The 15,659-nt window shown below is 39.0% G+C and overlaps 1 protein-coding gene across 2 annotated transcripts in view; it reads left to right on the plus strand.

Moving 5' to 3' along the window:
- The window catches only part of ATP11C (ATPase phospholipid transporting 11C (ATP11C blood group)), a 235,943-nt gene that overhangs the window by 120,177 nt on the left and 100,107 nt on the right, over positions 1–15,659 (plus strand). For both annotated transcript variants that reach the window (XM_079765342.1, XM_079765343.1), the window contains exons 3-5: positions 1,197–1,286; positions 3,778–3,858; positions 15,347–15,454. In XM_079765342.1, the coding sequence (XP_079621468.1) occupies positions 1,197–1,286; positions 3,778–3,858; positions 15,347–15,454 (279 nt within the window). The remainder of the gene's footprint in view (positions 1–1,196; positions 1,287–3,777; positions 3,859–15,346; positions 15,455–15,659) is intronic.

Here is a 15,659-nt window from a genome sequence, read left to right on the forward strand (position 1 = left end):
CTTGGGGGAAGAACCTTGTAGGTTGTCTGTTAGTTTTAATGGAGCTGCATCAATGAACATGTTTCCCTCCATTCATCTTCATTTTCTTGGTATTCCCTTGGGGAATCGAACCCATATGCCTTTTAAAGAGGGGTTAGCAGTAAATTCCCATGTTCTGTGACTTTGGCTTTTCATTCACTTCACTTAATTTAATAGATACTTTCTCACATTAGTATAAATTTAGATATTTAGCTTAAGAAAAATTTCTTTCTTACTGGTTTCTGGTCTTTTTTTATTCAAGTATCTAGAAAATTCAACTTCCTCTGGTGATTTTTAACTGACTCAGTCCTTGTGCTTACGGTATCAGTAAAAAAGTCTATGTGATTTGACAGTTGGCCCAAGAGGTCTCTCCTCCTGCCCATGTGCAGTTTAGCATTAAAACCTTTATCTATTACCAATTACAAAATCCCAGGGTGATATGTTGTTGATTATAATGAAAGTCCTCTGTGGCCCAGGGTTATGTGTACACCTCAGCTGTCATGGATCTGGGAGGTACTGGTTGGGACAGAGTTATATCTGTGATTGTGATCAAGACTCCAGAGGAATTAATTTGTTCATTCATTCATCCAACTAATTTATTGAGTGTCCACTTAGTGTCATTGCCTATTAAGGGAGAAATTTTAATAAAAGTGCATGCATATATTATTCACTGCAACAAGTGTTATCAAGGAAGTGTTGGATGATATGAGAGCACATAACAAGGAACCTAATTTAAATCAGGTCAGAGAAGGCAGAGGTCTGGGACTAGATGACCCAATTGTAATGGTCAATGTGAAACTTTATTACTCAAAAGTGTTTATTTACTATATCTCTAAGTATATGCTTATTTGTATGTATGAGGTTTGGGTATGTTTTTTAAAAATGTTTTTATTGATTTTAGAGAGAGGAAGGGAGAGGGATAGATAGAAAAGTTAATTGACTGCCTCCTGCACGCCCCCTACTAGGGTTCAAGCCCATAGCCTGGGCATGTGCCCTGACCAGCAGTCGAATTGGTGCCCTTGGATCATAGGCCGATGCTCAATCAGTGAGCCACACTGGCTGTGCATTGGGTTTTAACATGTTTTCAAAGTGTAGTGATAACCTGGCCCATATGAGTCATTGCTAAGATTTTTAAAGTTTGCTTTCTGATCATATATTTTTTTCTTTCTTCTTTACAGTATACACTTTGGAATTTTCTCCCAAAGAATCTGTTTGAACAGTTTAGAAGAATTGCAAATTTTTATTTTCTCATAATTTTCCTTGTACAGGTAAGAACTCCATAAACTGCCACTCCACTTTTAGAAACTTAATTACTTCAAACAAATTTTCACTCTACTTCTAATCTTAAAATGACCTGTGATTAAAAAGATGTTTCAGGGCTTATTATAATAATACTTTTGAAAGTACCGATATTATATTTTAAGGTTTATATTATTTTATATATTTCTAAAGGAGCACTTTTACTAGAAAATTTGTTGCAGCTGTTATTTTTTTTAAAACTTTTATGGATTTCATATTTTTGTTCACACTTGAAGCACATGTATTATATACCATTAAACGCATTGGTATATATCAAACTTGAAAATAGTTTAGGTTAATAGTTTACTTTATTAAACACTAGTTTCAGCTTAATTGAAAGTATATCACTTATCTTCCTGATTATTAGTTATGCTCTTCATTCATTTACTTTAAGGGTGAAAGCCTAGTATTTAGACATTGTAAATTGCATCTTCCATTTTAAGTCTATTAACTATTAAAATATTTCCCTTGCCAAAATCAACCACTGAAAATTTTACTATATTAAAGGTACTTTCCCCCCTCATTTCATTTTTTAAAACAAAGCAGAAACATTCCAATGAAATTGCTGAAATGCCTTATTGGTATTAAGTGCTTCTGTTTATCCAGTTTAAGTTTTTGAGTAAATGGTACTGTAATTTAATTTGGCCCTGCTACTTAAAACCAATCTGGTTTGTGATATGGGAAAGAGCCAATTTCAATTTTGAATGATGGGGCACTTTAAAAGGGGCTCCCCTACATTCATGGTAAGATGTCTTACAGAAGAGCATAAAATAAACTACATAGAGGATTGTGAACATGAATCTTTCCACTTGGCTTATAGCGCATCTCAGTTCAATTTAGTGAACATATAGCAAGCACCTCTTATGTGCCAGACAACAAAGATTTTAACAGGTACAATGAAGATATGGCTTTTCTATCCTTAAAGGAATTTATGTATAGCCAAAATTAGTCATCTATTCACTTAATTTAATTTAGTAAAAGTCATAAAAGAAGCATTAGCAAAATATTGTAGGGATATGGTAGAAGTTATGATTTTTTTTTTCTACCCAAGAGGAGCTTGAAAAGGCTTCAAAGAGTAGGTGATATCTGAACTGAGCCTTGAAGGATTAGAAACTGGTATCAGTCTGTGTGAAGGCACAGAGCCATGTAAAAGCCAGCTTCTGCAACACAGTATTTGTGGCAGGGGCAGGTCTGTGTGGGGGTTAGAGATGAGAGTCAATGAATTGTGAGGGCAGATGCAACTCATGGTTCTCTGTCACTCAAATCTAATTCTTATTCTCTTTCAATGTTGCCTATTTCAGTGAATGACAATATCCACCAGCTATGTTAACCTGATACTTGGAAGACATCTTTAATTACCCCTTATAAGAAATCCCTTATCAGTCCTGCCATTTTTGCCTCCTAAATATCTCTGGAACATCTTTCTATGTCTGCTGCTACTCCCCTCATCCAATCCATGATCTTTTATCTGGATTAGAACAGTAGCCTCCTAAAAGGAATCCCTGCCTCTGTTCTTGTTCCCTTCCATTTTATTTTCCACAGTGCAATGAAAATCTTTTCAAAATGTAGTTCTCTTTATGTGAACTCTCCCTGGTTAAAAGCTTCAATTATTTCCCACTGTTTGTGGGATAAAGAATGAATTCTAGCATAGAGGGCCCTGCTTGGTCTGGCACGGTGGTCGGCAAACTGCAGCTCGCGAGCCACATTGCGGCTCTTTGGCCCCATGAGTGTGGCTCTTCCACAAAATACCATGGCCTGGGCGAGTCTATTTTGAAGAAGTGGCGTTAGAAGAAGTTTTAGTTTAAAAAATTTGGCTCTCAAAAGAAATTTCAATCGTTGTACTGTTGATATTTGGCTCTGTTGACTAATGAGTTTGCCGACCACTGGTCTGGCCTGTCTCCCTCTCCAGCCCTGTCTCACACCACATGCTTTGGTTACTGGCTTCCTTTATTTCTTTACCTGTATAACACTCCCTCCTGCTATAGAGGCTTTGTATACACTGTTTACTGTTCCTGGAAAGCACCCCTCTTTCATCTAGTTAACTTCTGTTTACTCTTCAGGTCTCAAGATATTTGTTTAATGCCTGGTTTTCCCTGTAAGCTGCCAGCTGTATGTGGTCAGGGACTTTTCTCCATATGTTTAAAGCAGCATCTCTAGAGCCTGGCTGATAATAGTGCAGGGGGCTGACAGAATGGTGCTCAACAAATAGATGGTAAATGAATGGATATATTTCAGTAAAGAGATTAGTTAATTCAACCTGTGATGAAAACTAAACCGGATTTAAAAGTATTTTCTTAAACTAACTGCTGTGTGGATTGCTTTTGTTTTAATGAAAGTTAACATCCACCCTGCTACCAGAATAAGTTTTGTCTGCATTCTGTCTGAAAATTTTGCATGTACAGACTGCATATAAGTTATTGACTATTTTTATTTTACTTTCAATTTAATTTCTTTACCTAGGTCACAGTAGATACACCAACTAGCCCAGTTACCAGTGGACTTCCACTTTTCTTTGTTATAACTGTTACAGCCATCAAGCAGGTAAATTTCTTATTTACAATTATGTCTGCATTTTATTTCTGTCTAGTTTGAATTTCATTATCAAAGTTTTTCTTTCATATTTATACTAGCGGCCCGGTGCACGAAGATTCGTGCACTCGGGGGGGGGGGGGTCCCTCAGCCCGGCCTGTACCCTCTCACAACCCGGGACCCCTCAGGTAGGGTCCCTAGGCCTGGCCTGAGATCAGGGCCTATCAGGGCTTTCCTTCCGTGGGCTACAGGCAGCTGGCCCCACCCCCGCCGCTGCCACTGCTTGCCATCTGTGCAGTGCTGCCCCCCTCCCCTGCCACCGGTGGCCTCCCTCTGCAGGTGACAGGCTGGGGTGCAATGGATTGGCTGGCCTGGGCCTCTCTCTTTCTTTTCTGGGGGGCGGGGCCAGCCCTGCAATACCTGATCACCCCTAACCGCTCGCCTACCTACCTGATCACCCCTAACTGCTGGTCTGCCTACCTGATCACCCCTAACCGCTCGCCTACCTACCTGATCACCCCTAACTGCTGGTCTGCCTACCTGATCACCCTTAACTGCTGGTCTGCCTACCTGATCATCCCTAACCCCTCTGTCTGCCTGCCTCATTGCCCCTAACCACTTGCTTGGGAGCGGGGCCAGCCCAGCAAGGGGCTGTCTGCCTACCTGATCTCCCGTAACTGCTGGTCTGCCTACCTGATCACCCCTAACCACTCTGCCTGCCTGCCTGATTGCCCCTAACTGCTTGCTTGGGGGCGGGGCCAGCCCAGCGAGGGGCTTTCTGCCTACCTGATCTCCCCTAACCGCTTGCCTGCCTACTAGATCACCCCTAACTGCTGGCCTGCCTACCTGATCTCCTCTAACCGCTGGCCTGCCTACCTGATCGCCCCTAACCACTTACCTGCCTACCTGATCACCCCTAACCGCTGGTCTGCCTGCCTGATCACTCCTAACCCCTCTGCCTGCCTGATCACCCCTAACCCCTCTGCCTGCCTGCCTGATTACCCCTTACTGCTTGCTTGCGGGCAGGGCCAGCACTGACTTCCAGTTGGTCAGCCTGATTCGTTACTGGTCATTACAACCCAGGGTTTTTATATATTAGGATAGAGTGGACACTATATCTGATGGGTTTAATTTATATTTGCTTCTTATTGAAAATCTCTTAAAATGATCATAAAGTACATCCTTAATATTCATGCTCCTTTCTTCCTCAATATCTTTGTGTGGGAATATAACCCAAGTCAGGAATTGGGAGGCAAAATTTTAATGTGCATTAAATTTTTTCATTGTGGTATGTCTATTTGAAACATTTCTAATCTAGTGGACTTTTGTGTTTGTTTGCCTATAGTAGATAACACAAGAGCATAAATACTTTAATTTTGTTGTCTTTCCTGATGGTGCTGAAGACGGTGGTAGGTGGAGGATATTTTTGTGTCTTGTCAAATCTGACAACTGCTATGGTTTTTAATGCTAATGTTGATACTGGACTAAAGGAGTTCATTTGCCTGTATGTGTCAAAACCCAATAAAACAGGAACAGGAGCTTGCAGCAAAAAAAGCAAGGGTTTATTTTTAGTAAGTGGCCTGCCAGGGGAAGTCATAGGTGAGCTGATGCTCAAAGACTTGGCTCCCCAATGGCTTCCAGAGGATGGGTTTTATAGGGCCAAAATCATCAATCGTGGTGATGAAGGAAGTTAGTGTTGTGGTATACTAAACAAACACAGTCTCTGTAGTCATAGAGTTGACATTATAGTAGGGAACACAAACAATAACAACAAAACCACAAATACATAATTTAAAAATGTCAAGAAATGCAATGAAAGAAACAAAAAAATATTTGAACTGAGAACTTAATATGTATCAGAAAAGTCATTCACCTCCAATAACAGAAACTTCTCAAAAACAATATCTTAAATATATTTCTGTCACATGAAAGTAATCTGGAGGTGGTCATTCCAGGGTAGATATAGTGTTTTTATGATGTTGTCACTGGACTAAAGAGGTCCGTTTGCCTGTGTGCATCAAAGCCCAGTAAGACATGAATAGGAGTTTTCAGCAAAGAAAGTAAGGTTTTATTTTTAGATAGTGGCTCAGGCCTGAAGTCATAGGTGAGGTAATACTCAGAGACCTAGATTCCCCAATAGCTTCCAGGGAATGGGTTGTATAGGGGGGAAATCATTAATTATGGTGACTAAGGGAGTTAGGGTCGTGGTCTCTACTGATTGGTCAGCACTAGAGTAGGGGGTGGTTGATCAGTGCATCTGGTTTTGCTGCTTTACTGGGCCTGGAGCTAAAACATAACTGAAGATTAGATGTTATCTCTACTTTGACCTGATCAAAACTCTATCTCTGTGGTCAACAGACCAGAGGCTTTGTTCCTAAGATTATTTGAACCTCATTGTCCTGAGGGCTTAATTATTCAGGAAGTGGATATGAAAGGGAGAAGGAGGCAGGTGAGTCAGGGTTCTGGGAAAGGCCAGTTTGAATCAAAAGGAAAGAAAGGAGAAAAGGTTATACTAAAGAAATGAAGTTTGGCCGAAACCGGTTTGGCTCAGTGGATAGAGCGTCGGCCTTCGGACTCAAGGGTCCCAGGTTCAATTCCGGTCAAGGGCATGTACCTTGGTTGCGGGCACATCCCCAGTAGGGGGTGTGCAAGAGGCAGCTCATCGATGTTTCTCTCTCATCGATGTTTCTAACTCTCTATCCCTCTCTCTTCCTCTCTGTAAAAAATCAATAAAATATATTTAAAAAAAAAAGAAATGAAGTTTGTGCACAGTTACAATGTCTTTGAAGTATTTTGAGCATTCCAGATGAAATTGAAAATGGAAACAGAAAAGTGGAGGAAAAGGGATAGGAAGCAATTTTTATCACATAATTAGCCAAAAACCAGGCTAATTACAAACATACTTTTACATAGTACTAATCAAGTGCTCTTACAGTGTCTCAAAAGAACTTCCAAATTAAAAGTCTGCTTAACAGTATTGAGAACAAGATTACTTTTCCTCCTGGGGTTATCTGGTCTTCTATCTGGCCTAACAGGAACTACAAGAATATTTAATCAAGTTCTTGGTTACTAAATCAAGACTTTTGAAATGTTCTTTCCCTTAAGCTGTTAGGATTATTTTCTTTAACATTGTATAATTGCTGCTTCCCAAAATATCCTGTATGGTTTCAAAAGATCTTACTGATTCATTTTATTCCCAATACTAGTTCATATTAGGGCCTTTCTCTCCTCACTGAAATGATAGCCTAGCATAGTCATAAAGAGAGACAGAATTGGAATGAATATAGCAACTGAGAAAAAAAGGGAGGAAGCAATCAAGGTATTTTTCAAACAGTTATATTTGAAAGAGTACAGACACAATTATAAAGAAAAAAGGAAAGTGTTGTAAAAAACAGGAGAGGAAGTTGTACTCAAACAAATGAATTTCCTCTTGCCTTGTTTCTTTTGCCTTAAATATATTCCAGACAAAAAGCCCAAAGAAAAATGAGCCATTAGACCTTTCCCGGATTACTTCTAATTCTAAAAAATGAACACCAATTTATATTTTCTTTTACCACCAAATCAGTGTAGAAGTTAAAATATTGATCTCTAAAACTTATAGATTCTCTGCCAAAATAACCCTAGCTTGCCTTTTCTATTCTGTCCCTGGGAGGATTTCAGTTTCCTCAGAGATGATCACTCCAATGGTTTACTACAGAATAATATATTTAAGTGGTTAAGTCTGTAAGAAAATAACACCCAGAAAATTTTTTTCAAATTCTAAAGTAGAAAGATCAACATTAACTTGATTAAGAGAAGAATTAAAAGAACAGATCATAGTCCTTCACAGTTGAAGAATATTAAGGCTCCAATGCTTGTGTTTTCATTAAATTTAAATGTAGAATGGTGGACTTTTTAATACAATAAAGCTATTTACCTAAGGGGTATTTTGAAAGCATATCTTAGTTTTTCTATAAAAATGTAGTGTTATCATTTATGGATAATAAATAACATTATAACCTGATGAATAAAAAGATAAATACAGAGCAAAAGAAACCATGAACAAAACAACAAGAAAGCCCACTGCGTGGGAGAATTTATTTGCCCATGTTATCACTGATAAGGGCTTAATCTCCAACATTTACAGGGAACTCATACAACTTAACAATAGGAAGATAAAACAACCCAATCAAAAAATGGGCAACGGACCTAAATATATACTTTTTGAAAGAAGACAGAAGGAAGGCCAAGAGACACATGAAAACATGCTCAAAGTCACTAATCATCCGAGATATGCAAAACAAAATGACAATGAGGTACCATCTCATACCTGTCAGAATGGCTATCATCAACAAATCAACAAACGACAAGTGCTGGAGAGGATGCGGAGTAAAAGGAACCATCATGCACTGCTGGTGGGAATGCAGACTGGTGCAGCCACTGTGGAGAACAGTATGGAGTTTCCTCAAAAAACTAAAAATGTAACTCCCATTTGACCCATTGATCCCACTTCTAGGAATATATCCCAAGAAACTAGAAACACCAATTAGAAAGGATATATGCACCCCTATGTTCATAGCAGCACAATTCACCATAGCTAAGATTTGGAAACAGCCTAAATGCTCATCAACAGAAGAGTGGATTAAAAAACGGTGGTACATCTACACAAGGGAATACTATGCTGCGGTAAAAAATAAGGACTTCTTACAATTTACAACAGCATGGATGGAACTGGAGAGCATTATGTTAAGTGAAATAAGCCAGTCAGAGAAAGATAAACATCACATGATCTCACTCATTTATGGAATATAATGAACAACATAAACTGATGAACAAAAATACATCCAGAGTCTGAGAAACATGGATCAGACCATCAAACCTCGGAGGGAAGATAGGGGAGGGTGGGGATAAGGGGGAGAGATCAACCAAAGGACTTGCATGCATGCATATAAGCCTAACCAATGGACACAGACAACAGGGGGGTGAGAGCATGAGGAGGGGTTGGGGGGGTAATGGGGGAATAAGGACACATATGTAACATCTTAATCAATAAAGAAATTTAAGGCTCCCCTTTCCTGACTCTGACTCCAGACTTCCCTGGTGTTTTTCCACGTGACTTGGGTAGTGTGCTATGTCGCCTGCCTCTTGGACTTCTCCATCTGGTGAGAAGTCTATCCTTTCCAAAATAAATTAACCTTGGCACTTTGTCAAAAATCAGATGACCAGGCTTGAAGGGGAAAGTGGATGTTATCGGATGCCTGAAATGCCCAGGGAATCTAAAACTATGGCACCCACCGAACAGCTGCAAACCCGAGAACACCGGTCCCCAATTGGCACAAGCACTCAGATTAAGAGGAGCTGTACACTCCCTCACAGAAAGGAGAGAGAGAACTATATAACCAGACACCCAGAGAAGAGAGATCATGGGGAGAAAAAGAAATAGCCCGAATATGAAAGAAAAGCAGGCATCACCAAAAAAGGAAGTAAACGAAATGGAGGCAAGCAACCTGTCAGAGAAAGAATTCAGAGAAATGGTCGTAAGGTGGATGAAAAGAATGAAAGACAAATTCGACAATATGTGTAAGAACCAAGAGGAAATTAAGAAGAACCAGGAAGAAATGAAATATGACATTGCTGCTGTAAAGAACTCAATAGAAAGCATCAAGAGTAGACTAGAAGAAGCAGAGGAACACATCAGTGAGCTAGAAGACAAGGTAGGAAAAAATACCCAAATAGAGCAGCTTCTAGAAAAAAAAATTAGAAAGCATGAGGAGAGCCTAAGGGAACTTTGAGACAACACGAAACAAAACAACATCTGCATAATAGGGGTTCCAGAAGGAGAGGAAACTGAGCAAGGAATAGAAAAGCTGTTTGAAGAAATAAGGACAGAAAATTTCCCTGATATAGGGAAGAAAAAACCCACACAAATCCAAGAAGCTCACAGAGTTGCAAGAAAAATGAACCCCAAAAGACTGACGCCAAGGTACATTGTAATTAAATTGGCAAATACCAGTGACAAAGTAAGAATCTTAACGGTGGCCAGAGAGAGACAGAAAGTTACCTAAAAAGGATCCCCTATCAGACTAGCGACTGATTTCTCAACAGAAACACATCAGGCCAGAAGGGAATGAAATGAAATATACAACGTCATGCAAAGGAAGGGTCTGAATCCAAGAATACTGTACCCAGCAAGGCTATCAATCAAAATTGAAGGTGAAATCAGGAGCTTCACAGACAAAAAAGGACTAAGGGAGTTTATCACCACCAAACCAGCAATGCAAGAAATGGTAAAGGGTCTGCTGTTAAAAAAAAGAAATAGGAAGCGAAGAAGGAACACAGGGGTAAAGAATAACAATGGCGACAAACAAGTACCTATCAATAATAACTTTAAATGTAAATGGATTAAATGCCCCAATCAAAAGACATATGTTAACAGATTGGTAAAGAAAACAAGACCCATATATCTGCTATCTACAAGAAACCCACCTCAGAAAAAAAGACGCACTCAGACTGAGGGTGAAGGGATGGAAAAAGATTTTTTCAGGCGAATGGAAATGAAAAATAAGCTGGGGTAGCAATAATTATATCTGACAAATTAGATCTCAAAATGAAGGACATAACAAGAGATAAGGAAGGCCACTTCATAATACTAAAGGGAGCAACTCAAGAAGAAGAAATAACTGTGGTAAACATATACACACCCAATACAGGAGCACCCAAGTACATAAAAAAAAAAAAACTCCTGGAGGATATCAAGGGACAGATTGACAGCAATACAATCATAGTAGGAGACGTTAATACCCAACTATCACCATTGGACAAATCCTCTAAACAAAAAATCAGCAAAGAAACATCAATTCTAAATGACTCACTATACCAGATGGAATTAATTGACATCTTCAGAACATTTCACCCCAAAACCACAGAATATACATTCTTCTCAAGTGCACATGGGTCATTTTCAAAGATAGACCATATAGTGGGTCACAGGCAAAGTCTCTTCAAATTCAAGAAGATAGAAATCATATCAAGCATCTTCTCAGATCACAGTGGCATAAAACTGGAAATCAACTACAATAAAAACAATCCAAAAAAATCAAACACATAGAGACTAAACAGCACGCTATTAAACAATGACTGAGTTAGCAGAGACATCAAATAAGAAATAAAACATATCATAGTAACAAACAACAATGAAAACACAACAATCCAAAATCTATGGGACACAGCAAAAGCAGACTTGAGAGGGAAGTTCATAGCTCTACAAGCCTACTGCAAGAAAACAAGAAACAATGGTAATAAATTACCTAACCCTACAACTCAAAGAGTTAGAAAGAGAGCAACAAGAAAAGCCAGTGTAAGCAGAAGGAAGGAAATAATAAAGATCAGAGTGGAGATAAATGACATAGAGACTAAAAACAAACAAACAAAAAAAAACACACAAAAAAACATTACAAAAGATCAACAAAACCAAGAGCTCGTTCTTTGAAAGGATAAACAAGATTGATGAACCTCTAACCAGGATCACCAAGAAGCAAAGAGAGAGGACCCAAATAAACAAAATCAGAAATGAAAGAGGAGCCGAAACCAGTTTGGCTCAGTGGATAGAGCGTCAGTCTGTGAACTGAAAGGTCCCAGGTTCGATTCTGGTCAAGTGCATGTACATTGGTTGTGGGCACATCCCTGGTAGGGGGAGTGCAGGAGGCAGCTGGTCGATGTTTCTCTTTCATCGATGTTTCTAGCTCTCTGTCCCTCTTCCTTCCTCTCTGTAAAAAATCAATAAAATATATTAAATAACAAAAGAAATGAAATAGGAGAAATAACAATAGACCCACTGAAATATGAAGGATTCTTAAAAAATACTATGAACAACTCTATTCCAACAAACTGGACAACCTGGAGGAAATGGACATATTCCTAGAAAAATAAAACCTTCCAAAACTCAATCAGGAAGAATCTAAACATCTAAATAGGCCAATAACTATGGAAAAAATTGAAGCAGTAATCAAAAGGCTTCCAGCAAACAAAAGCCCAGGGCCAGACGGCTACACAGGGGAGTTTGACCAAACATTCAAGGAAGAACCAAAACCTATCCCCCTCAGACTATTTAGAAAAATTCACGAGGAAGGAACCCTCCCAAGCTAATTCTATGAAGCCAGCATCACCCTAATACCAAAACCAGATAAAGACAACATAATGAAAGAGAATTACAGGCAAATATCACTCATGAACATAGATGCCAAAATCCTCAACAAAATTCTAGCAAATGAGATCCAGCAGTACATCAGAAAGATCATACATCATGACCAAGTAGGATTTACTCCAGGGATGTAAGGATGGTACAATATCCACAAATCAATAAATGTGATACATCACATAAACAAATTGAGGGAGAAAAACCACATAGTCATATCAATTGATGCAGAAAAAGCATTTGACAAAATCTAACACCCTTTCCTGATGAAAACTCTCTGCAAGGTGGGAATAGAAGGATCATGCCTCAACTTAATAAAAGCCATATATGACAAACCACAGCCAACATCATACTCAATGGACAAAAACTAAAACCATTTCCCCTAAGAACAGGAACAAGACAGGGATGCCCGCTTTTACCACTCCTGTTCAACATAGTACTGGAAGTATTAGCTATTGAGATTAGACAAGAAGAAGAAATAAAAGGCATCGAAATTGGAAAAGAAGAAGTAAAACTGTCCCTATTCGCAGATGACATGATACTGTACATAGAAAACCCTAAAGACTCCATCAAAAAATTATTAGAATTAATAAATGAATTTGGTAATGTAGCAGGTTACAAAATTAACGCCAGGAAATCTATGACATTTCTATGCACCAACAGTGAACTTACAGAAAGAGAGACTAAGAAAACAATCCCATTTACCATCGCACCAAAAAAATTAAGATACCTAGGAATAAACTTAACTAAGGAGGTAAAAGACCTATATGCAGAAAACTACAGGACACTGAAAAAAGAGATAGAGGAAGACATAAACAGATGGAAGAACATACCATGTTCATGGATTGGTAGAATCAACATCATTAAAATGTCCATACTACCCACAGCAATCTATAGATTCAATGCACTCCCCATTAAAATACCAACGGCATATTTCACAGACCTAGAAAGAACTCTCCAAAAATTCATCTGGATTAAAAAACGACTGAATAGCCTCAGCAATCCTGAGAAAGAACAAAGTAGGTGGGATCTCAATACCAGATTTCAAGCTGTATTACAAAGCCACTGTTCTCAAAACAGCGTGGTACTAGCACAGGAACGGACATATAGACCAATGGAATAGAATAGAGAACCCAGATATGAACCCAAACCACTATGCTCAATTAATATTTGACAAAGGAGGCATGAACATACAATGGAGTCAAGACAGTCTCTTCAATAAATGGTTTTGGGAAAATTGGACAGATACATGCAAAAAAATGAAACTAGATCACCAACTTACACCATACACAAAAATAAACTCAAAATGGATACAGGACTTAAACATAAGACGGGAAACCATAAAAATACTAGAGGAATCCACAGGCAGCAAAATCTCAGACACATGCTGAAAGAACTTCTTCACTGATACTGCCCCTAGGGCAATGGAAGCTAAAGAGAAAATAAACAAATGGGACTACATCAAAATAAAAAGTTTTTTTACAGCAAAAGAAACCATCAACAAAACAACAAGAAAGCCCACTGTATGGGAGAGCATATTTGAAAATGTTATCACTGATAAAGGTTTAATCTCCAACATCTACAGGGAGTCATATACCTTAATAACAGGAAGATAAATGATCCAATAAAAAAATGGGCAATGGACCTAAATAGAATCTTTTCAAAAGAAGACAGAAGGAAGGCCAAGTGACATATGAAAACATGCTCAAAGTCACTAATTATCCGAGAGATGCAAATCAAAATGACAATGTGGTACCATCTAGCACCTGTCAGAATGGCAATCATAAACAAATGAACAAACGACAAGTGTTGGGGAGGATGTAGAGAAAAAGGAACCCTCGTGCACTGCTGGTGGGAATGCAGACTGGTGCAGCCACTGAGGAGAACAGTATGGAGTTTCCTCAAAAAACTAAAAATGGAACTCCCATTTGACCCAGTGATCCCACTTTTAGGAATATATCCCAAGAAACTAGAAATACTAATCAGAAAGGATATATGCACCCCTATGTTCATAGCAGAACAATTCACCATAGCTAAGATTTGGAAACAGCCCAAATGCCCATCAGCAGATGAGTGGATTAGAAAACTATGGTACATGTACACAATGGAATACTTCGCTGCTATAAAAAAGAAGGAATTATTACCATTTGCATCAGCGTTGATGGACCGGAGTGCATTATGTTAAGTGAAATAAGCCAAGCAATGAAAGAAAAATACCACATGATCTCACTCATTTATGGAAAATAAAGAACATTATAACCTGATGATCCAAACGATAGATACAGAGGCAGTAAAGCACCGAACCGACTGTCACATTACAGCGGGGAGGCAGGGGAGTGTTGGGGAGAGGGGGGAAGAGATCAACCAAAGCACTTGTATGCATGCATATAAGCACACCAATGGACACAAGACACTGGTGTGGCGGGATGAGGGCATGCGATGGGGAGAGGGGAGGCTTGGGGAAGGTCAATGGGGAAAAAAAAGGAGACATATGTACTACTACATGTAATACTTTAAACAATAAAACATTCAAAAAAGAAATTAAAAAAAAGATAAATATAGAGGCAGAGAAGCATTGAACAGACTGTCAAAATATAGCTGGAAGGCTGGGGAGTGTGTGGGGGGGAGGTAAGAGATCAACGAAGGACTTGTATATAAGCATAACCAATGGATGCAAGACATGGGTGGGGTTGGGTGAGGTCATGTGCCGAGCGGTAGGGGAGGCCGAGGGAAGGTCAATAGGAAAAAAAGGAGACATATGTACTACTATTTGTAATACTTTAAACAATAAAATAAAATTTTAAAAAATGTAGTGTTGTCTCTTTAACAATATATATTGAAACTAGAGGCCCGGTGTATGGATTCATGCACCAGTGGGGTCCCTTGGCCTGGTCTGAGCCCTCTTGCAATCTGGGACCCACGGGGGATGTCATAGAGCCGGTTTTGGCCTGATCCCCGCAGGCCAGGCCAAGGGACCCCAACGGTGCATGAATCCATGCACTGGGCCTCTAGTAAATAAAAAGTATATAAAAAGCTATTCAACCTTCCTCAAATCATGTAAGATCTTTGGTTATTCTCTTCCCATCCTGCCCTCTCCCCCCTTTCCTCTGAGATTCATCAGTCTGTTCTATGTTTCCATGCCTATGCATTGAGCGTCTGTCCCCTGGTGGTCAGTGTGCATCATAGCTAACAGTCACTTAGGCTTTTATATATGTAGATTAATACTGTAAATATGAATGTATGCTGGCAACTCATGGAGGGGGTTATAGAAATTTACTTCATTATATGAGCTTGATTTTATAGTTTTGTTGTTTTTTGTCCTTCTAGGGATATGAGGATTGGCTGAGACACAGAGCTGACAATGAAGTCAACAAGAGAAATGTTTACATTATTGAAAATGCAAAGCGAGTTAGAAAAGAGAGTGAAAAGATCAAGGTATTAATTTTTATTTATTCTATATTATAAAAAAATACACCTTTTTTCTTTATGCTTCATTATGATAAAAAATACACTTCTAAAAAATTCTTACCCAAGGACAAGTTTTCATTGATTTTAGAGAGAGAGAGAGAAACATCCACTGGTTTCCTCCCACACACATCCCAACTGGAGTCTGATCCCACAACCTAGGTATGTGCTCTGA

The sequence above is a fragment of the Cnephaeus nilssonii genome (genome assembly GCF_951640355.1).
Source record: "Cnephaeus nilssonii genome assembly, chromosome: X".
In the NCBI taxonomy this organism is placed as follows: domain Eukaryota; kingdom Metazoa; phylum Chordata; class Mammalia; order Chiroptera; family Vespertilionidae; genus Cnephaeus; species Cnephaeus nilssonii.